Source organism: Chaetodon auriga, chromosome 1 (assembly GCF_051107435.1).
Source record: "Chaetodon auriga isolate fChaAug3 chromosome 1, fChaAug3.hap1, whole genome shotgun sequence".
NCBI classification, from domain to species: domain Eukaryota; kingdom Metazoa; phylum Chordata; class Actinopteri; order Chaetodontiformes; family Chaetodontidae; genus Chaetodon; species Chaetodon auriga.
This window is the reverse complement of record NC_135074.1, coordinates 32,170,331-32,193,271: the sequence shown is the minus strand read 5'-3', so window position 1 is coordinate 32,193,271 and position 22,941 is coordinate 32,170,331. Positions and strand designations below refer to the sequence as shown.

Here is a 22,941-nt window from a genome sequence, read left to right as displayed (position 1 = left end):
TTGCTGAAAGCTGAACTTCAGCAGCTTCAATAAGGATGTGAAGGAGTCCGGACGAGTTCAGAGTCCATGAAATCACATCCGAGCTGAACGCTGAAGGTCGTCGGACTGTTTGCCTGCAGCCTCGTTCACCTGAGGACCACCTGAAACTACAACGCTCAGATCTTCATCGCGCTGATTTTCACTTTAGTCACACTGCAGATTAAGATTAATAATTACAGAATATAATCAACAAATTCTGATGTTTTAGATTAAAGTTCACAATCTTTCCAGATTATATTCAGACATGAAAGTGATGAACACATGAATTCATCATCGGTCATAATCCAGCAGCAGGATAATTATTTTTCTGCAATCTGCATGAGTACTTTTACTTTTGGTACTTGAAGTACATTTTGGTGATGATACTTTGGTACTTACACTGTGGTATTACTCTGAATACAAAGACACATTTCTGAGCTGTAACCAGTTGTTTCCAAAGACGAGAGAAAAGTGTGCAAGCTCATCTTTGTGCCAGTTCGCTCTTAAAATTTCATGATAACAAGCTTTATTCATCCTTTCATCCAATAATGCAGCTCAGAGTTTTTCTGCACAAAAATAGAACAAAAAAAAAAACTTTATCGTTGTACTTTTCCTTCAGCACATTTTCCAGGTGATGTTTGTTTTGTTCTACCTGAAGGTTTGTGAAGCTGCTGCGTCATGTGTCCAGCAGATGGCGGCAGCAGAAAGCCCTGCAGAGCCTGTGTGTGTGTGTGTGTGTGTGTGTGTGTGTGTGTGTGTGTGTGTGTGTGTGTGTGTGTGTGTGTGTGTGTGTCCTCCTGCAGGCTCTGTGTCTTTAAGGCCGGGTCTCTCAGCCCTCTCGCGGCCGTCTGGTGCCACGCTGCGGCGCCTGCTCAGTGCGCCTCCGCCGCCGCTGCTCGGATCCCGGACCAGGAGCTGCTCCGTCTGTACGTCTGCTGCACCCTGTGTGTGTATGTGTGTGTGTGTGTGTATGTATGTGTGTGTCTCAGTCTGATGGTAACCTATGGATTGACGGAGGGACGCTATTGTTGTCAGCCCGGTGGTTTGTTCTGCTGGAGCTGCACTTTCACCGGAGAATGCCCAGAGGAGCCGGAGCCGTGTTCCTGCACGGATAGCGCAGAAATACACCCGAGAAACACGGTAATTACACGCGCATTTCTTCCCGTTTTATGCCTGTTTCCCTGCTTTTGTTTTTATTCTCGTTAGAATAAAAGGCTCTCGCGTGAGGCCGTCTCAGATCGCGGCTCCGCGGCTCGTCCTGCCGGAGGCTGCGGGTTTGTTTACGCTCAGTCAGGACCGCTGTGAGCGGCACGAAGGTCCAGATGGGAGAGAAACGAGTCCGGACCGCCGTCAGACCCGATCAGCATCCTCCAGCCGTCTCCTCCCGGCTCAGCGCGTCCCTGTGAGGGGAGCAGTGAAGGCAGCAGCAGCGTTCAGGCCCGCTGGGAGTTCCGAGCTGCTGCTGCTGCAATAACACAGTGAAGCTGTTTAACACTGTTTCTAACAACTAAAACTGACAACAGCAGTGCAGAGCCAAGGAGACACTGAGGATGATGATGATGATGATGATGATGAGGATGAGGATGATGATGAGGAGGATGAGGATGCGGTTTGCAGATGAGCTCAGTGTCGCCTATAAAAATGTCAGCATGTTTCTGAATGCAAATGGTTAAACCTTCACTGTGGCGTCAGCCAATCATTTCTGCTGGATTAAAAGATGTTTTATTTTTATGAATTAACCACGATGGAAGGAAAACAGTTCGTTTTACAAATGTGAACAAACCTTCACAGATTATTAGAAGATTCAGGCTGAAACAAATAACAATCACACCCATCATCATCATCATCATCATCATCATCATCATCATCTTCACCACAAGAGAAACCCTTTACTTGTTGTCAGAGTCCGTCGTCTCTAAATCTGGTTTTGTCCTGTTTTAGAGTTCAAAACCAAAAATCTTCAGTTCAGGAATCGACAGATGTCGATCTGAGTCGTGTCGTCGTGACGCTTCGTCTTCAGCTGCTTTGATAAGACAAACAAATACTCTGCACTACTTTGTTTTCTGATTTTTGTGTGAATTCAAAAACAGAAATCCTCAGCAGATGGTTCAGAAGTGAAACCAAAACCAGAAATCAGCTTGTTTTTACTTTTCCTGATACTGATTTATTGATATCATCTGCCCATAGTGCAGCTCTGCAGAGGCACCGTCATTGGCTACGCTGTAGATGATGAATGGATGGATGGATGTGTGAGTGGATGGAGGGATAGATAATGGGATGTTGAGTTGATGGATTGATGGATGAAGGGTGCATTTGATGGATGAATGTATGATGGATGATGATGAATGAATGAATGGATGGGTGTGAATCCTTTGCTGAGGCTGGAGTTTGTGTTTTTCCCACCCTTCCAGCTCGAGTTGTAGCCTCCCTCCTCCACCCATAAACCTCCACAACATTGACTCAAACCCACGTCTTAACCCTCGGCTCTTCTCTCTTCAGTCCAGGTTCTGAGACATTCAGTCCACATTTAAACCCTGCAGTGTCCTCAGGACACTCTGTCCATCAGTCAGGTAGAGTCCAGAGCTGCCGTCCAGTCTCTCTGCTCTCCCCCAGTTTGGGCCTCCACCCTTCTTACCGGGACTCCTGCCAGAGCTGCTCTGTGATTTAGTGCGCTGACCGCATGCAGCCGCCGCCACATGCTTCAGATGACAGCTCATATTTAAAGCTTCTGTAAGCTTTAACCTTTCTGCATGAACCTCTGCGGGCCGCAGCTGATCCGAGACAAGATTTCACTTTGTGCTTTCCGAACGGTCCTCCTCAAATTTACGACGCATCAGATCTTAGCTGACGGAACTGAAACCCAATAAGTATCTCAAATATCTCAAGTATCTGTGTGGAAAATGTCAGGATTCAAGTGTCTGAGGTGTTCAGTGACCCTCTGACACTGATGGAGGGAACATGCCGTTAACTTAAAAACCTTGAAAGACGGGAGCACGTCGGCCATGATGGACACTAAAACAGGGAACGAATGCCTGCCTTTAAATGAAGAACTGGAAGAAACATCTTGGGTGAAACGTTCAGTTTGTAAGATCATTACGTCGCCAGCAGCTGAAAGGACGAGTCCGTCAACAACAGCAGTCCTTTAAATAATCCCTTCACGCTGATAATCCAGCTGCTTTTTGGTTGTTTAGAGGATGATTTGTCGCTGCCTTTGATAAACAGAGCTCTCACGTCTGGAACCTTCAGAACCAAACATACATGTTGAAGAGCTGAAATCTGTTTGTCTGCAGCTGTGAAACCTCAGCAGACTTCACTGTGGACTTCAACCAGATCTGAGGAGCTTTTCTAATGTGGTCTGGATACAGAAATGCTCTGTGAAAGACTTTCTCTAAAGGTTGTGAATCAACAACAGTTTTGACAGTTAATTAAAGACGAAACCAGCAACAACATTCTGTGGTTCCAGCTTCTCAGAAGGGAACGTTTGTTGCTTTTCTCTGTTTCATATCCATGTGAACTGAAGGTCTTTGGGTTTTGAACAGTTGGTCGGACAAAAAAAGACATTTGAAAACGTCGCCTTGAGCTCTGAGAACTTCTGACTGACACGTCACACCATTTTCTGACTTCTAAAAGTCACCATCAGCACGATGATGTCAGCACGTCGTTGGTATCAGCTGACAAACAAAATGTCAGGACGGGCCGATTTCTGCAGCTGTGACAGGCTGAAGAAGAAGAAGAAGATGCTTTAATTATGTGCACGCAACACGAGCACGTCTGCGGTGTGGAGGTTTTTCCAAGTGTCCGAAACAGAAAGCAGAGGTGGTGTTTTCAGTGACTGCTCGGCGTCGGCCGTGCGTGGAGGAGCCACATCACCAAAGAGCAAAGAGGAACAGGCAGCAGCAGATGGAGACCTGTCGGCAGCACCGTCCTTACTTTGTAGTTTTTGAAAAGCGTTGTAGTTTATGTCTGATCTGGCGTCGGCCATCACAGCACGTGACGCTCGCTGCAGTCAGTCAGATGGATTAATCCATAATGAAACTATCTGAAATAGAAATAATAAAGCAGGACAACAGACTGAAGAGCTGGTGGTGAAGCTACAGTAGAACCCATCACCATCATCATCCTCACTTTGCTTTATCTGTGTCACTGACCGTCTTCCACCAAACTGAATTATTCAACCTGGTTAACCCACATTCAGACTCACAATCTGGGACGAAACGAACGAAATGAGTGAAGGAAGCGTTCCACTGTGGGCTGCAGACCAGCAGGACACGTCCACATTCAGAGCGTCCAGAATGAGAGGACAACACGAAGCGATGCAGAATAGACTGGGGAGCTAGCGTAATGCTAATGCTAAAACCCAACATTTTACCTTCTGTCCATCGCTGCGACCGGCTTCACACTCTCATCCTGCTCCTCTGAGGACTGCCAGCACCTCGTTTTTAAGAACAACGATGCCAAAACTGACATGATTGGCCAAAACTTCACTGCACAGCGTGGAACAGCTCACCGCTGACATCGCACAGCGTGACACAGTCGGCTGGGAGCTTTCGTGTTGTCTTTAATTTTAGGACGAGCCAGATCAGCTTTGTTTGATGGTCCTTTTCTGGGGGGTTGTGATGTCCGATTAATTACCCAAACCATCAACGATTAGAGAAGTATGGAAGCTTGTTAATAACTAAAGTTTATTGAGTATGAATCAGCTGCGGCTCTAAAGCCAGATGATTTTTGAGGAGTTAATGACCTTCAAACCAACAGTGGAGCCGTCCGTGTCTTTATGGGACCTCACTGCTGCACTTCCATGCTTTAGGATAACAGACCATGCAGATTAGAAGTGAACCCATCACTTGCCTTCAGCTCTTTGTTCCTACTTTGGAAATGACAGACTTTCATTGCATAATCCATCTTTGGAGGTATTCCTAATCCAGATGGTTTGCGTGTCCTGTTGCGTGTGCAGATTACCCCTCCAGGCCGTGCTGCTGGTGTAGATCTGTACACAGAATGTAGATGAAGGATTAGCGCCCTGGCTGCTTTGTTTGGGGATGATTGAGCGGCAGCCCTCCGGCTCCGGCTGGGATTGTGTGCATTGTTGTAGAAGGTTATGATTTCACAGCTCGCCGTGAACTGCACTGTGTGTCCAGTGTTTTACACATCGCTGTTAGTCTCTTCAGTAGAAAGTCTGCTTTCCTGTTGCAGCACCTCAGTGTTGGTGTGAGGTAGATATCATGCCGGAGGCTGGTGGGCGGTGGAGGTGGTGTAGGCTTCAGTCAGATGAACGCTGGCAGGTTGATTGTTCCCAGGGGGCTTGTATTACTGCAGCCTGCAACAGACACAGCTCTGCAGCTCAGCTCTCTCATATTACAGCTCTGATGGACAAACCTGCAGGACGCTGCCCACTCATGACCTGGTTCTGGACCTCTGAATCATGACCACATCTCAAATTTTATTTCACAAAGGTCTGATGTTTGTCCTGGTTGAGGACCAAACTAGTCGGCCAGGAACTAATGTCCAAGAGTTGGAGATCTTAAAAATATCATTAGTTATGGTCAATTATTTAATTATGGTGTCAGATCGTTGGTCAGTATTGGAGCGGGGTCAAAACGCTGCTGTATTTCAAAACCCAGAGCCAGAACTGTTTCCATAAAAAGATTCATTGAAAACCATCCAGACTGAGCAGAAGGCGCACACAGACCGAGCTCAACTGATTCGACCCAAGCCGACATGATAGAGCCCCACAACAGAGCTGTACGAGATCTACGTATGCTAGTTACACACGAGCTTTACATTTAGCCACAGTGCTCAATAATTCAACACTCTCTGACATGAAGACACACGGCACAGCACAGCACAGCGGCCGCAAGCAGAGACACCTTCAGGTATTAGTTTGTTTATTCGCCGTTAGCTTCGTGCGTCAGTGTGGAAGGCGAACTTTCTGTGGACTCTTGTCACATATTCGTCCACATATTTCCATCAGCCAGTTTGATGTATTTGTAGCGAACAGATGAAATAAAGAGAAAAAGTCTTCATCCAAATGGCACGTGGCCACACTGCCACTGACTGCTGACGGTTTATTAAACAGCGTGTAACCATTGAAAAACTGCAAAAAGACAGTATTTATTTCTGTACTTGTGTGTCGGAGGTGTGTCATAGTACTCACAGGCTTTTCTCACTCGCCCACTTCTTTAGAGAAGACTCAAGGTGTGAACAGGAGTTACAGATGCTAATGAGTTAGCCGCAGAGCAGCGAAAACATTGTTGGCATGCAGCTTTCAGCTGATAAAAAATTGAATTTCCACTTCCTGCAGCGGCAGAAGTCCCAGCATCTTACAGCTGCTGTGAGTCATGAGCATGTCACCTGGTTTCACTACAGGTAACTCTGGACAAATTGATTTTCAAGTGAGGAGATAAAATGCATCAGATACAACTGTTTGTTCTGTGTGATGAAGTCATTACTGAAGCAAAACGTGCTTCAGTCTCACGGCGCTGCCAGCTCATCCCGCCGCCGGCTCGCAGGCCAACAGTCACCCACGGCTGTCAGCGGCGCTCGTGTTTCTGACTCATCTTGAATTGTTGTTGTTCTCCTTCTTCTCCAGCTCATATTGTTCTTGCTTTCTTCTCTGTGCAGATATTGACATGAAGAAAGACATTGAGACGCTAATAGCAGAGGAACGTGCTGACATCATCTTAAAATATGCTACGGTGAGTTTCTGCTTGCAACACATCCTGAATGTTTTTAGACTGGGGAACATTAGCATGAGCTGTATCCAGTTCAGTTAACGGTAAAAATATTGCTATTCATCTTTAATGTTAGCGTGAAGCGTTGATTTAGATACAACGAATGTCTTATCACCTGAGCGCAGCTGCAGGTTGTTTCATTGAGTCGTCGTCAGCAGGACGGCGGACGGTTTGAGGAACGCGCAGCTGCATTATGTCTGTGCTGTGTGTCGTTACTCTGTAGGACGGAGCGCTCACACGTGGTTCATTCTGTGGTTAAAGAAACCAACAGGCTCACTGAGAACGACCAAAGTGTGAATTCAAATGTGTGTTATGTGGTTTGTGTGTGTGTGCGTGTGTGTGTGTAGGTGGATGCGAGCATGCTGCCAAAGTGCATTAATAACACGTTGTGTAATAATATGCTTGTGATTTGATGTGACTGGCGCATGATGAGCAGATATATTCAATCTGACTGAAAGTGAAACTCACATTAAAACGTTGGAGTGATTAAAAAGCCAAAGTGGACGGAGACGTGAGCTCCAGCCAGTCGCTCCAGCGACTCTTGAATGAACCATCAGTGGATGATTAACACCCCGATGCTTCCTGTGTGCATCCACTTACAGCTGAGCCAATCAGATCCAAACATCACCCTGTTTTTAGACGCACAGCATTCCTCTCCACAGCTGAACTGCATGCTGGGATGCATATCTTTGTCCAAATCAGGGCGACGGTGTGTTGAGATCATTCCCAGATGTTTCGTCAGGATCTGCTGAGCAGCAGGGTTGTCGTGCGGGACGGAAACAAACGTTGTGAAGTTTCTAAATGAACGTTGATGAGCGTCTGAGCTCCTTCACGCCGTCTGTCAGCTCGAAACGACGAGCGGCTTCAGCTGCAGTGGTGAAAGTGCTGATGCAGGATTGAACAGGGGGATGGAGATGGTGGCAGCCAGAGGTTAATTTTAGCTCGGCAGCTTGGAGCAGAGGGGATGAGGGGATGGGGTGATGGGGGGGGGGGGTCTGTCTAGCCATAGCAACAGCTGTGACACACTGTGCAGCGATTGACTTGACATGACCTCCGGGGGCTGGCTGAAGGCCCGGCCATCGTGATCTCTGTGTCGGGATGCTGGTTTCCTGCCACATGTACCGCACAGTGCAGAGAGGAGGAGCTCAACTGTGCATCCCAGGAGGATTGTGGGTAAGAGCCTGCACAGATACACTCAGGTTTATGTCTTCTGTGCAGGTTTCAGAGAGTTAATGCTAACCTCCTGCTCGCTGCCTCGCTCTTATTCTGTCCAACAGATATGATGAATCATCTCATATTGAACTGATAATAAAAGGAATACAGCCTTCAGTAACTGCATCAGCCACCTTTAGACAGCAGCTAACATTAGAATTCAACCACTGTCTAGCTAACGTTAACATTTGACGGTGTTCACACACATCCTGGACACATTTGTTGAAGCCTGGAAGTGAAACACACTGAATGTGATCAAGCCTGGACGGTAACTGAAGCTGTTTGCACATCATGTACTCTGAAATATGGCGAGATGTCTTGAAGATGCCGACCAATCAGGAAGCAGTGAAGTCATAACGAGAGAATTTATATGACTTGCAACCTTTTGACACCAAAAACTAAGCAACAGGTCACAACAGGTGTGCTGAGACATTTTTAGTCATTTGATTTAAATCAGGAAATATTTGATCACTGAGTAAATAAATGCAGCACAGGGGTCGTGTCGGGGAGTGTTGCTCCATTTGACGCCCCCAGCTCACACCTGATGCCTCGTACACACAGAACAGTGTTGAAGGTACAGGATCTGGGATGTGTTGACTGACTAAGGATAAAATGGCGGCTTCCCTGGACGAGTTGACAGGCGTCAAGTCGCTGACGGTGTGCAGCCTTACGTAGAACACCAGGCTCCGGCGTACAGCGCCGTGTCCTGTCCTTAATCTGACTGGACGCCCGACGCCGACTGTTGGTACTTGACAGCTTTTGATATTTAGGTTTGTCAGCAGAAAAGCAGCGCAGATGGCCATCGAATCCCACCGAGACGTCAGATCTGAAGCTGCGGCTCAAAGCTGAATTCAGTAAAAATGATTCATTCATTTTCTGATTTGCTTTTTTGAATTCAGTATTACTAAATCGGCACGGGAGCTTCAGAGCATGTGTCTCTGATCTCCTTCTGTAACGCTCCCTGTGTCTCTGCCACTCCAAACACCCTCAGCGAGGAAGTATTTTTAGTCCTCTCACTTTCATGACGCTGACATCACTCGCAGCGCCCGCGGGCCTCCGAGTGCCGACTCAACCGCGAAGAAGCCGAACGGTCTGCGTGTGCACATTCTGACCCCCTCTCCCCTCGCTGAGAGCAGCGGGCTGATTGGCTGCCTTCCAGACACGCAGCCAACCACGCAGCGGTGTTGTTATTCCGAGCGGAGTGAGAAGCCTCTCTGGTAGGCTGTCAGAGGATTAGTTCCCTCTCTGTTATGTCAACACTGGGACCAGATTGTAGCCTAAATGGATTTTCCATGATACAAACATTACTCCTAAACTTGGTGCTGCTCAGTGCAGAATCCAAACGCGTGTTTGGGTTGGACAGTTTTACTGTACAATGTTATTTGCTGCTGCAGTTTGACTTATTGAAGCTGTTTGTGTTCAGCGTTTTAGTGCAAGCTGTCACTGCTGCATTCAAAGACGCCTTCGGGGTTTGAGTTTGTCAGCCTGCCTGTGAATCTGCATGCATGCAATGAAAATGTCTGCACATGCAAATGGACGTCAGGAGCTGTTAAAATTCACAGCACTAGTTTGCAGCAGCAGTGTGTGGAGATGCCATCGACTGTGGCCCAGATATGTTGACAGCTATTGGATGGATGGCCATGAAACAGACATTCATGGTGCCCAAAGGATAAATCCCAATGACTGACCAAAGCAGCAAGCTAACTGCATTTAGGATTATTCTGAATAAGTAACAAAGGCTAAGAAAAGGATAACATTAGCATGCTGAAGCTAACATCAGTGTTAATGTCATGTAAAGGTAACATACGCTAACATTGCTAGTTCTTTTTAGCATGCTAACATACGTAGCTCAAGGTGTAGCTTAGCCTAGATGAAATTAAGGCCGATAAGCTAATGAGAGCTAAATGAGATGTCCTAAACGGGCCTCCGTACAGAGGATGCCTCTTAGTTTTTACTCATGTTGTGTTGTTTGCTGGTTATGGCTGCAGACTCAGGCTTGTTAGAAAGAGCAATGTTGACCCTCCCTGCCGAGGTGCCCATGAGCAAAGCTTTTAACCCCCAACTGCATGTTCTCAAAAACACAATTAGTTTTTGGGTGCGTTTGATTTCATTTCTTGTGTTTTTTAGTGGAAGATTCAGTTGAACACGTATTTAAATCTTTCTGTTTGTATCTATGTATAAATGTATGTGTGTGTGTATGTGTGTGTGTGTGTGTGTGTGTGTGTGTGTGTGTGTGTGTGTGTGTCTCCAGGGCAGACAGGGCGGGGTGGAGATCGACCCCTGGGAAGATGCCGACTACAGTATCTACAAAGTCATCGACCGCTTCGGCTTCATGCAGTAAGTTCATCTTTTTTAGTTGTTGCAGTCGCACAGTCGGTCAGTTTTTAACCTGATGGTTGGTTTTATTCTTCCAGTGAGGACGAGCTGCCCGCCCCGACGACACACGAGGAAAAGGTAAAGAAGGAAATGTCAGCATGCAGCTGACCCACGGCCGGCGTGTCTGTCTATGGACAGAGACGAGTGGACGTGCGTTGGTCAGAGAGGCCGGCGGCAGGTTGTCAGTCGTGTTTCTGTCTGTCTCCCTCACAGCGGAAGCAGCTGGAGATAGAGAGAGCAGAGAAGTGGCTGAAGATGGTGAAGAAGTGGGATAAATACAAGAGCAGCGACAGGGTGAGCAGCAGCCAAACAGACACCAAAAACAAATTCCCTCAGCTGGAAAATGCAAAGCCGGCGCTGGTTTGTGCGACCAGAGAGGTTCGCTGTGAAGTAAGAATGAATCAGTGCGACCGTCAGCAGCTGAATTCCTGCACGCTCACTCATTGTGAATAACTCTGAATCAGAGCACAACATAATCCCCAAAATATGATATAAAGCTGGAGGATAATTGGAAAGGGGAAAACCTCCACCCACGCTGAGCAGCTTCCAGCCGCCAGTGAAGTCAGAACGACTCTCAGCCGATCTGAAGCCACAGTGACGTTTGTCAGAGTAGCTCCTTCGCTAGGACACACTGGACTTTGTGAGATGTGAGTGAGTTGCTTGTCGTGACGACTCTGCAGAGCTTTTCAGCCTGTTTTAGCTTCTTGATGTAGTTTTAGTTCAGTCTCACCCAAAACAACGAGCTGACGTATATGAAGCTCCAAAGTGCTTATCATCACATGAACAGATCATTAGGAAACATGAATGTGTTAACGAAGCAGTGATTTCTGAAATAAAACAAGAAATTACTAAAACTGAACTCATAAAACATTATGTCATCCTTCTTATTGTCATGGTAACAGAGTTTTGTAGGACTTTCATACCACCTTTTATTTTATGACAGCTTTGGAGTCCCCGCCCTCTCACCTTTTAGCCAATCACATCCCTCCTGCTTCTTAAGCTAGCAAGCTCAACCAGAATTAGCAAGTTAGCTGTTAGGTAGAGCAACAACCATGTCAGAAGTAATTCTGAATCAGTTATCTACCTGCTGCTGTAAATGAACACAGTGCGATGCTAGCTTAAAAAGGCTACCTATGTACAGTAGCTGGCTAACTAGCTACGCAGGGCTGTGAGTGACTGTGTTACCGCTGGGAGCTAATGTTAGCAAGTAAACTCAGAGTCGCCTCGGCAGCATTTTGACTGTGAAGATGTTCCTCAGAGAAAGACCTGCAGCTCTTTGAAGATCAACAGACACACAGGTTGTCTCTGAGGTTGCTCAGCTAACAGGAGCTAGCTAACAGTCACAATGATCGTGAGCTTGCTACCTTAAGAGAGGCAGCAGAGTCTTGTTTTCCACCTGAACTCTGCTAAATCGGGTTTTCTGAGTGTTTCAGTGAAACATTTCCAGGCTTTGCAGCCTACAAAGGTAAACAGATGAGGTTCTTACTGGGAGCAGTCACTTGGTCCATGTCAGACACACATACAGACCTGCTGTACCGTGAGCTCCCTGAATACGCTTCAAACGTGAGAAACTTTTGCTTTGTTCCTGTGAATATGGTCGTAGGCGAACTGTAGGCGGTCAAACTTTCCGGTGACTCACGCTTCACAGCATCGGCTCTCTAAACCTTCTGGCTTTTTATTCACCCACTGTTTACCTTCTCTCCTGCTCTCTGCTGTCAGATGGTGAAGCGGGTGTACAAAGGCATTCCCCTGCAGCTCCGAGGCCGAGCCTGGGCGCTGATGCTGGACGTGGAGAGGACCAAGAAGGAGAACGAGGGCAAATATGAGGTGTGTGCTCAGAACGTCGTCAAGCCTGCAGAAATCATGTGAGATGAGTGAAGCCTCGTAATGTTCTCCATGCATGACAAAGAGAGACAAACCAGCAGGAAAGGTCAGATGGAGGATTGGTAACTACACGCTGACCCATAAACTGGCTGGGCCACGTTTAGCTTAAAATACAATGACGCTAATATTAGTACAATTACAGTATTTCTTCAAATAGTGGCCGGGGCCTTTATTTATATTTTTCTTCTATCAACTGCTGAGGGTCCAGGCCTTTATTTATCATTTCCTCTGTTTTCTATACCCGTGTGTATGTGGACTAAACCTGCGACTCCCCGTGAATGAAACTCTTCATGTGAAATGAGCTGCTCGCCAGCCGAGCTAGCATCACATACGCCTGGATTCGTAAATGTCTGTGATTAGCTTGGCTGGCAGATGGTCACTTAAGCCTCACGTCCGAACTGACATGTATTTATCCCCCTGACCATCACGACCCCCGACCAGATTAATACAAACAGTTCAGGATAGACAACAGCTTTTCTACCAAAGTGGACCGGATTAAGTCAGTGAGAGGACAACACGCAGATGGAGATGTAATGGAGATTTGGAAATGATGAAATAATATTTAATTTTTCAAACAGTTTCTCCAGAATGAGATAAAAATGTGTCAGTGCTGCTAATTTTGAACTGTACCAACTTATTACCCAATATCAACAAAACAGTCTAATAACTTTAATTTATGTCAGATAATTTTCTTACATGTGAGGCTTAAAGCTCCGTATAGAAGAAAAGTGACATTACTGGAAACGTTCACCATATAAACTGCTTTCCAGGTGTCTTGAAAACTGTTTAACATGTTTTTTCCAAAGTCTGTAATCAAAGCCCATTTTTGAATCAGATATGTTTTTCCTTTTATTTCAGCCACCTCTCTCAGTGTCGGTATCTCTCTGCCATTCGAGCCGTCCTTGTTGACTTAGCTCTTTGTTTCTGCTCAGAAAATGAAGGAGCAGGCCAGACTGTACTCATCTGAGATCAAACAGATCGACCTGGACATCAACAGGACCTTTCGAAACCATATCATGTTCATGGATCGCTTCGGGGTCAAGTAAGTTTCACGGTGTTCAGACGCATCGGTTTCCAGTCAGATTCTCCATCTGTGCTTGATTTTCATCAGGGTGAAAAGTTCTGACTCGCTCCACTCAACATTTTTTCCTTGACTGCTTTGCTTTGTCAGTAATGAGATTCAAGTTCTAAAGAAGATGCAGCGGATCAGTGTTCTTTGTTTAGGAATGACTCCCTCAGAAGTCCACGTTCGTCTTTGTATTAGCTGCTTTTTGTTTCCAGGTGGACGAGGTCGTGGGCTTAGACTCAGGGTTTCTATGTGCAGCTTACAAACACACACTGTGGTGGAGACTTTGATTCTGCGACCTCAGCGTGAACTCGTGTGAGTGTGAGAGAGGTGGGCAGGCGGTGTTTTGGATGGCGTTGGGTTTGCGTGGAACCTGATCCCGTCACAGAGTGATGTCACTGACAGTTTAATGGACCACAGGCCTGTTCGGGAGCGGCGGTGGAAAGTCTGGGGCAGCAAAACGCTTCAATATTTAATAAGAGTTCAGCGGCCCTGAAAAAATGAACCTTTTTATAGCGACAGAAAGCAGCGTCAGTGCAGCAGAGCTGTGTTCTCCGTGGTTCTGCGCTCTGCCTTTTAGGTTCTCTGTGTTCGTTGTCCTCTGTGTTCTTTTTGTATCTTGTGCTATCTGTGTTTTGTGTTCTATCTTTTATGTTCTCTGTGTTCTATTTCTCTGTATTCCATGTTCTGTCTCTCATGTTCTCTGTGTTTCATGTTCTGTCTTGTGCGTTCTCTGTGTGTGTTCTTTGTCCTCTTTGTGTTCTGTCTCTTATATACTCTCTGTTCTGTGTTCTCTGTTCTGTGTTCTCTGTGTTGTTCTGTCTCTCTCGGTGTGTTCGTCGGTTCAGTCCGGTGTAAACGGTGCAGAGTGAGACCTCCTGTGGACGTCAGCACTATCTGAGCTGGAGTCTCTGGACGTGTCTGACAGCGTTCTTTTGTTCTCTGTTCTCGTTCTCCACACGGGGGGTTCTGTGTCTGCATGGACGACTGAACACCAAACTCTGTTGTTTGGCTCGTTTTCGGTGTGTGACGGTCGTGAGACTCTTTGTGACGTCCGATGATTGAGCTCTGTTTTTTGCTTTGCATTGTGGGAGGTTGTCCCACCCTGAAGTCCACCATGTGTCCAGTAATGTTCTGTAAACATGTGATGACACGCTCTCTAAAGCGAACAGTAAACAGGTTTCTTCTCTCTTCATCTGTCTCCCTCGTCTTCCTCTCCTCCCTGCAGGCAGCAGTCTCTCTTCCACGTTCTTTCTGCGTATTCGGTCTACAACACAGTAAGTGGCTGTTTTTCCTCCATCACACTAAAATACCAGCGTAACTCGATTAAGTGATAACATCTCGGTTCTGTTCTGAGCTTTCTTTTCCTCAGCAGGGCAGAGACTTTATTTTCTTGGCTCATTCTGTTCTGCCACAGTTGACTGTGTTTTTCTATTATATTTGTTCAGTTTTGACAGTTAAAGCCAGCTGATACGGTGCCCTGGTGGATCTGATTACTGCTCTGCTTCACAGGCTGCAGGCAGCACTTTATTATCACGGCTCCTTTAAATCCACAGCTGGTGGAAACAAACTGTTTCTACATAACAGAGGTGCCATTAAAGCGTTTAGGTGATGTTTTAAAGCTCCTCCAACCAAGAAATTATTCCATCGGACAAAGTGAAGAACATTAGTTCAAACTGCGGTTCAGGCCTGCCACGTTTCAGGGCTTTAGAAAAACATGATGTTTTATCTGCTTACAGAAGATGATAACTCCGTCTTTCCACCAGGAAAAGATGGTAGTTCATACATCTCATCTTCTGATGACTGTAGTTAGATGATGACAACGTAAACAACCGCCACACTCAGTAGAAATATGACGCACAGTTTGCCTCTGCTGGTTTCCCTGAATGTCAACGTGTCATTTCATCAAAGCATTTTCATTTTTCTTGATGGAAGTGAAGAATGTCTGTTTCAGGTGACGCCTCCAAAATGAAACACTGTGGGAAACCTCACGAGGAAGGCGATATTAAACATTCACAGACAATATTGTTTTTAAGTAAATTGCTTTTGTTGCTGATATACATACATATTGATGCATCTGTAGAAAAAAACAGGAAAATCCAGAGTGAAATTCAGATTATAGCAAGACAGTATATAGCGACCATGATGATGATGATGATGGTGATGATGATGATGACCTGAGAACTCGATTATCTGAATCATCTAGTCCTTCAGATTCGTTCATGGTGGCACAAGGACGAACGCTGCCTTCAAACGGAACATGTGAGCAGGTGGTTACGACGCAGGAAGTCGTGTACGTGATACGCTGGGAGGTCAAGTTACGACAGCGCTGCTAAGCAACAGCATCCAGAAGCCACGAGGCTAACAGTTTAGCAAGCTAGCGAGTGGGTAACGTAATACAGGCCATGCAGAGCTGTTGGGAATATCAACATTTTCCTTCTCCAATTTTTTAAAGTTACTCAGAAAATATGACTAAAATGACAATTATTAACTTACATCTACTGAAAAATGAACTTCCATCACCTCCAACATCTCTGAAAACGTCAGCAAACACGTCACGACCGGTGAACTCTGAGCTTTCACAACATGATGAGATCCTGAATACCACAAGAAGAGGGGCGTTCATGTTTACATGGCTTATATTTGCATTCCTATGTTCTTGTTTTGTGAACGTGGTCCATTTGAAGGCAGAAAAACACGGTTGCATCACTGCAGTTCTTCTTCTTTTGTGAACGAGCAGGCTTTGCTGTGAACAGGGATGTCCACTCTGTGCATTTTGTTTCTATGAGATAACCGAAGGCTCGTGATGCTGCGCCACGCTGTGCCAAAGCAGAGCGAGGCCAGTCGCCTCTAAAAAGACCACAGCAGTAAATCCACAGTGTGACCGTCCTTCACTTTGTCCCGCCGCCTGCAGGAGGTGAGCTACTGCCAGGGGATGAGTCAGATCGCCGCCCTGCTGCTCATGTACATGAACGAGGAAGACGCCTTCTGGGCCCTGTCACAGCTGCTGACCAATCAGAAACACGGCATGCACGGTGAGACGTCACCGCGAGCCGATCTGAAAATAAAAACTGCCTCTTGCATGTTTTCAGTGAACTGTTGCTGAGAAGAGGAAATAAATGTTGAAGTGATTTTCCTCTCGGGGTGTAACTGATTACAGGCTGCGCTGCTTGTCGAGCGTGATTTGGGCTCGTATTAAGTGGGATTAAAAAGTGCCTCCTTCCTCTCTTTCTGAAGGATTTTTTGTTCCCGGCTTCCCCAAACTTCAGCGGTTCCAGGCACATCATGATCAGATTATTTCCAAACTCATCCCCAAGCTGAAGAAACATCTGGTGAGATCACGGTTACACAAGCGTTTCGTAACAGAAAATGAGGGCAAAGAAACAACAGTGCAGCAAGAATTCAGCTTTCTGACAGCTGATGCTGATTCTCCCTCTCTCTGCAGGACAGGGAGCAGATGTCTGCAGGGATTTACAGCACCAAATGGTTCCTGCAGTGCTTCATTGACAGGGTGAGGAACCTGCTCGACTGATCCACCAACATCTCGCACTCTGCAGCTCACCTGTATAACAGAGGCCCAGAGCAGCTGTCAGGCTCGTCACCCGACCTCCTTAACTCATGATCTGACCATAACGATGCTTAAATCGCAAAGAGTTTCATTCACATTAAATCTGAACGCCCGTTATGTTTGATAGAGAAAAGGTGAACCTGTCCTTAAACGCACCATTAGATGCAGCATGAAGGGTTCCTCTGCATGAGCCTGAAGTGGAGGCTAATTAGCCTAGCTTGCTAATGTTAGCACTGATTTTAACAGACGTTACTTTTGCTTCGTGTTATTTCGGCTGTGATCAGCAGCTCGTGCACGCTCACCGCTGTGTCAGGTCTCTTTAAATCCTCTGATTGCAAGTTAACCAACAGTAATAATACGATGCATGTGAGTAAGTGTCACGTTTGTTCCTGTGTGTGTGCATGTCATGGCTGTTTACGCATGCTGTGTAGATACTTAGCATTAGCAGTGCTATCACATCATCACATTATTGGCCAGGCTGTTTGATTGACAGGTGATCTCTGGGGAGCGCAACCTAAAAACACAACAGCAAGTAATTTCCAAGAATTACAAAAAAAAAAAAAAGTGTCAGGTTGCCGTTTCAAGATAATTTTACATGATTTCAGCATAAAAATCCTGCTGATATTTGAGCTCTGGGACATTGCATTAGAGGAGAGCATTAAGAGCTGTTAAGCTAAACTGCTATTAGTTTCCTCCACACATGCCCACAATCCTGTGGTGGTGGTCTGGCTCCGGTCGGCCGCTGTCAGCACTTCTCTGTCCCGCTGAGTCGCTCAGCTCGGAGGGCCTGTGGGCCTCTGAGGTCTGGGAGAGAACCAAAGAATCCTCCCGACTCCGGCCGGGGGGGGAGCTGCAGATACGTGAAACCGCCGGCATAAACAAATTGAAATGACTCGCGGTGATGCGCTGACCTGTTGTGTTCGTGTCCACGTAGACGCCGTTCACGCTGACCCTTCGCCTGTGGGACATTTTCATCCTGGAGGGGGAGAGGCTGCTCACCGCCATGTCGTACACCATCCTGAAGATTCACAAGAGTAAGGAGACGGCAAACAGACATCCGGTCGAGAGCAGGAACACGTTTCTGAGCCCTGATTTTAAATCATTCTCAGCCTTTTAATAATGTCCAGAAATGAAGTGATTCTGCTGATTTTCAGCTGTTTTTTGTACTTGAAGTCTGTAAATCAACTGTGGAAACGTCTTTAGACGCAGTGACACTTCTTAAAGGGATGGTTCAACACATTCAAGGGAAAAGCTCATGCAGAGAGTTAAATGAGGACATCATGTCTAAATGCTAAATATATAGATACCACCAGGTTAGCTTAGCTTAGCTTAGCTTAGCACAAAATAATGACGCTCTGTCGTCTTGTGCCTGACTATTTCTTGGCCTCACAGCCTCATGCTGACTCATGACTCCAGGAAGTAGACTGTTCCCTGATGATGTCACATCCTCAGTCCCTTTAAAGAAAGAACCTCATATTTTGTGACTCGTCCACAAAGTCCTGAACGTGTGTTTTTCCAATGCAGCACCATACACAGAAATTCAAATCAAAGTCTGCCGGCGCCTAGTTCCACTTACTGCGCTGTGATTGGACAGTTGCCGTTCAGAGGGGTTCAGGGTGCGACAGTCGTACACGCTGCAGCGTGTTTGAGAGGCGTTAACGCACAAACGTTGTGTCTGCAGAGCGGCTGTTGAAGATGTCTCTGGAGGAGCTCAGGGAGTTCCTGCAGGAGCGGATTGCTCAGACCTTCTTCTACAGCGACGACGTGATCGTCGAGCAGCTTCAGGCCTCCATGACCGAGCTGAGGAAGATGAAGCTGGACCTTCCTCCTCCAGGTACACAGCACTGAAAGGCTTCAATATTTAAGATGTTTCTGAACCATGTGACTCCTAAAACGAGCTTCGAGGCAGAGTTTCGTGTTCTTAATGTTCTTCATGCACCTGTTTGGTCCACAGGGAAGCCGGAGGAGTTGCCTCGTAAGCCTCTGGGTCAGGAGCTGCCCGTGCTGTTGAGTCCAGTTCAGCCCTCCAAAGGGAAACCGTCCTCAGCCAGCGGGTTCCCCCCCAGAGCAGGCCTGAGCCTCCACATCATCTCCCACCAGCCCGACTCCATATCCCCAGACCAGAGCCCCTCCAAGGACCCCAGAGACCTGGACGCTGTGGACGAGGAGGAGGCCCCGCTGCCTTCCCCTGACCCCATCATCATCCACAGCCAGGCCCCGCTCACCCCAGACAGCTCCCCGCTGATGGGGCCTCCGCCTTACCAGCCCCCAGGGAGTCCCACAGAGGTCACAGTGGATCACCCCTCACCGCCAGATCAGGATGAAACGCAGCCACAGGTGGCGGACGCGGTCTCGCCCGCCTCCACAGACGACTCCTCTGTGGCCACTCGCTCTGCTGTCACCGCCGACCAATCCTCCTGCAAGCTCCCACGGACTCTTTCGGCCCCCGTAGCCCAGGCGGCCTCGCCGGCCTCGAGCTTGGCTCAGTCTGAGAGTCTCTCTGCAGCAGAGAGGGCTGAGGACAGCTACCTGGTCCAGCTGCTGGAGCAGGCCTCAGCGATGGCCTCCAACAGGAACCTGAACCAGGACTCGAGTGAAGCATCAGAAGACACACAGGCTCCGGAAACTTCCTGAAATGACCGAATGATCATCTATTATTGGATCACGTGTCGTGGCATGAAGCAGTTCTGAAGCGGTTCTGTGAAGGTCAAGTTTAGGCTGGCGGCCATTAAAGTTTTGGTGAAGAACGGCAGACGTATGATTTATCAGTCAGTTTATCAATGTCAAGCAATAATTGCTTAAAAAATGTCCCCAGTTTCAGGACTAATATTCATTTTGCTAATTGGAAAGTTAAGTAGAGTTTCCTGCTTTAAGAGTTAAAGTGTCTGTGGTCCAGCTCAGCAGAAACTGATGTGTAGCTGTGGAAGTGGACTCGGTGTCTGGTCCTGAACAGCAGGGTTTGTATTTATTTAGTGTCTCAGAAAATTAAACTAAGATGGAGAGCGGCGCTTCCTCTGAGCTCGACTTCCTGTCGGCGTGCAGTGAAATGACGCTGTGTGACAAAATATGGAAATTGTCATCAAGTTTTTATGTGCAGGTTTTAGTTTTAATGTAAAGGCCCAGTGTGGCGAAATAACAGCCTAAATGTCAGAAGAGTATTAACCTGAAAGCCATTTGCACAGTGGACTGGAAATAAATATCAGCAAGCCCCTCTCACGGCTTAAATGATGAATCTGTAGATGAATTAAAACAGCTGGAAATTTGTGAAATGAGCTGAATCAGTCCAAATCAATCACTTGTCTACATCGTGCAGTAGTTTAAAAACAGCTAAATGAAGTAAACTCACATTGATTTCTGCTCAAACATCGTGTGTCCTCTCATCCTGCACGAGTTTGTCTTTAATAAGCAGGTTAAACAGTTCTAACCCTGACCCAGACATCAGCGTGACGTCCTCTGTGAAAGAAGAAGAAGCTGTAGGACTGATTTCTGAGACGCTCGATAAATGTGGACCCAGTTTGTCTTTACAGCTTTTTCAAGTCTAAAAGAAGAAAAAACCAAAAGATCTGATGAAAATCCTTAACAGAAAGTCTGAGTTATACATTAAGTGTGTGAAGGTTAGAAGATGTGCGTGTTTTCCAAGCAGGGAGCATCTGTTGAGTTGCATTATGGGAAGTGTAGGATCTTGAGTTTTTGGAGCTTGACACCATTCTAGAGGCATAAATTTGATCATTGTGTTTTTAATCTGTCTCACGAAGCCCCAGCTTTATGGACGTGGAGTTCCCCGCGGTGTAAACTAGATGAAAGTGGTTTCAGTTGCAGAGAATTTGCAAATATTGGTCATGAAGTTACTTTAACCAAATCCTTTGAACACCAGTAAAACCCCAGCGTGCAGAGTAAATGCACTGACATCATCACCTTCTGCAGCACCTTGATGTCTACAGCTGAGTGTTTGGAAAGATTTCCCTGCTGAATCCTTTCAAACACACGTCTCTCGGGGACCAGTCTCTCAGAGGAGATGCAGGACGATGAGGAGACACCTGACACCTGGAGGATTCGCCATCACAGCCGCGCTGTTTCCTGTCGGCTGGTCAATCTGATGGAGTTTTAGTGCAGAGGAGGGATCATCCAGACGTCTGTGAGGCATCACCCTTTACAATAAAACAAACATTTTTGTAGTTTTGTAACGTTTCGTCAGAGAACAAATTGTTGCTCAGTCGGCCTTTGTAAAACGTTTGCTAGCAGAGTTACAGTTTTATTTTTTGTACTAATGTCTCGATGCCTTATTTGGATCAGCTTCAGTTCTTCTGCGGACGCTGTTGATGTTAAACCCTGCACAACGGCAGGAAGAGAGGTCATATGACACGAGGACAAAAAGCAGCTTTCAGGTGTTGGACTGAAGGCGAAGCCTGCGACATGGTGAGCTGGCTCACTGTTATGATTGTACGCATTCAAACCCATTGAGCTGGTTTTAAAGACGTGGTTTTCTAGCTCAGTAATTTATTGTTTTACCCTCCTCAGAAAGGTCATTTAAAAGCCGCTCTTGTGCTCATCCTGTTCAAGAACTGGAATATTTGCTGCGTTTCCATTGAGCTCCCTGAACGGTGAAAATAGCCTTTGTTTATTTATCTTACAGAGGAGGATCTGGATTAGATGTGTCAGATTTTGTTCATGTTGTGCTTAGAAATGTACAGTATTGTAGAACCAGTATGTAGGTAAGAAGAGTTAAAGCAGTTTTCCCATCTGAGGGTAGAAAAAGCATTTCTTCAGCTCTGTGCGTAGAAATAGTGAAAGACTGACATCTTGTGGTTGATTTAGATCGAGCATGTCTCTGTCTGGATTTAGTAGAAAGAGTTTAGAGATCAAATGACAACAAATCAGATTAGGAATCCTCAAAGTCTTGCAATTTAATTATTATTTTGAATGATGTGAATATGTTCTGGCTTTTTATGACATTTTGCTGTATTTCAGTGCTAAAACTGCAGCTAATTTAAACATGTTTTGAATAATTGTTCATCAAAGTAGCCCGAGATGAATCCGTTTTTGGTACTTTTCTCCAGATGAAGCTGCAGTAGGATGAAAGTGTGAAGCGCTTCACGTCCACCTGTGGAGGTAAAACACAGCGTCGAATTCTTGGCTACAGATTTGTTGTACATTGAAATCTACAGCAGCTTTTGTTAGGAGTGACTTGGTGAACTCTGGAGCTGAAACAATACAACTTTCATCTTCCTTGACTTTCTGTGTGTCTGATTTGATCTCAGAGTTAATGAGCAGCTGAAATATGTTAAATTTGCCAAACAATGTGCTGATAAACTCACAACCACCAGACCGGGAAATTTGAAATAATTGTTGAAAGTGGACGTAGAGTCCAGGCAGCCAAAAGTGCCAGAAAATACAGGAATTTAGGGGATATATTAGGAAATGAAAATTGTTTAAAGTTTGAAAAAACCTATGCCTTTGAAGGCAGCACAGCTAACTGTGAAGCTACAGCTAGGAGGCGGTTAGCTTCATCTTAGGTTAGCACAGAGAGTGGAAACAGTGAGTCTGGCTCTGTTCAAAGGTAAAAACACCTTTTAAGTTCACTGATTAACACGTTACATCTCAAACAGTTTAAGCGGTGACTTTATGCTTAGCTAATCTTTAAACTAATGTTAGCATAACGGACAGACATGACGGTGTCTCCACACTCATCCAGTTAGTTAGCTGTTAGCTCTTGGTAAGAATTAGCACATTTCCCAAATGTGGAATTATTTCATTAATTGTATAAAACAATTTGTAATAAAAGAAATTGATTGGATCATTAATTATCATGACACTTAAGTAAAAACGGCTTCATATGATACAAAAACATGACCATGACCTTAAAGCAACTACAGCTAGTTTTAAAATGCATATTTTCACTTGTGTTAATATTAACTTTACTGTTTGTTGGTTTAACATTTACTTTGCTGAAAAACAAAGCGACCGTTGTCGTGTGCTGTTACTCTGAAATCCATGACCAGAAGTTTGATTCTGGAGGATAAACGCACCCTCAGTTTGTTGGTTTTTGTCCGCAGTTCGGCGCTGCGGCCGCAGGGAGGCGCTGCTGA

The 22,941-nt window shown here is 46.0% G+C and overlaps 1 protein-coding gene across 1 annotated transcript; it reads left to right on the top strand.

Moving 5' to 3' along the window:
• The first annotated feature begins 840 nt into the window (after positions 1 to 840).
• Positions 841 to 22,086, top strand: LOC143323584 (USP6 N-terminal-like protein). The gene is made up of 14 exons (XM_076735513.1): positions 841 to 1,158; positions 6,640 to 6,713; positions 10,213 to 10,298; positions 10,376 to 10,415; positions 10,551 to 10,631; positions 12,057 to 12,164; positions 13,154 to 13,263; positions 14,516 to 14,564; positions 16,202 to 16,322; positions 16,525 to 16,619; positions 16,733 to 16,798; positions 17,790 to 17,889; positions 18,537 to 18,689; positions 18,810 to 22,086. The coding sequence occupies exons 2-14, from the start codon at positions 6,648 to 6,650 to the stop codon at positions 19,487 to 19,489; spliced, it is 1,755 nt and encodes a 584-aa protein (XP_076591628.1). The 5' UTR covers positions 841 to 1,158; positions 6,640 to 6,647; the 3' UTR covers positions 19,490 to 22,086.
• Positions 22,087 to 22,941: the final 855 nt, after the last annotated feature.

Excerpts from the sequence above, each read along its gene's own strand:
- LOC143323584 (XM_076735513.1), top strand. The coding sequence starts at position 6,648 with ATGAAGAAAGACATTGAGACGCTAATAGCAGAGGAACGTGCTGACATC. Across the intron at positions 10,416-10,550 it reads CGACGACACACGAGGAAAAG|CGGAAGCAGCTGGAGATAGA; the intron begins GTAAAGAAGGAA and ends TCTCCCTCACAG. Across the intron at positions 17,890-18,536 it reads CATCCTGAAGATTCACAAGA|AGCGGCTGTTGAAGATGTCT; the intron begins GTAAGGAGACGG and ends TTGTGTCTGCAG.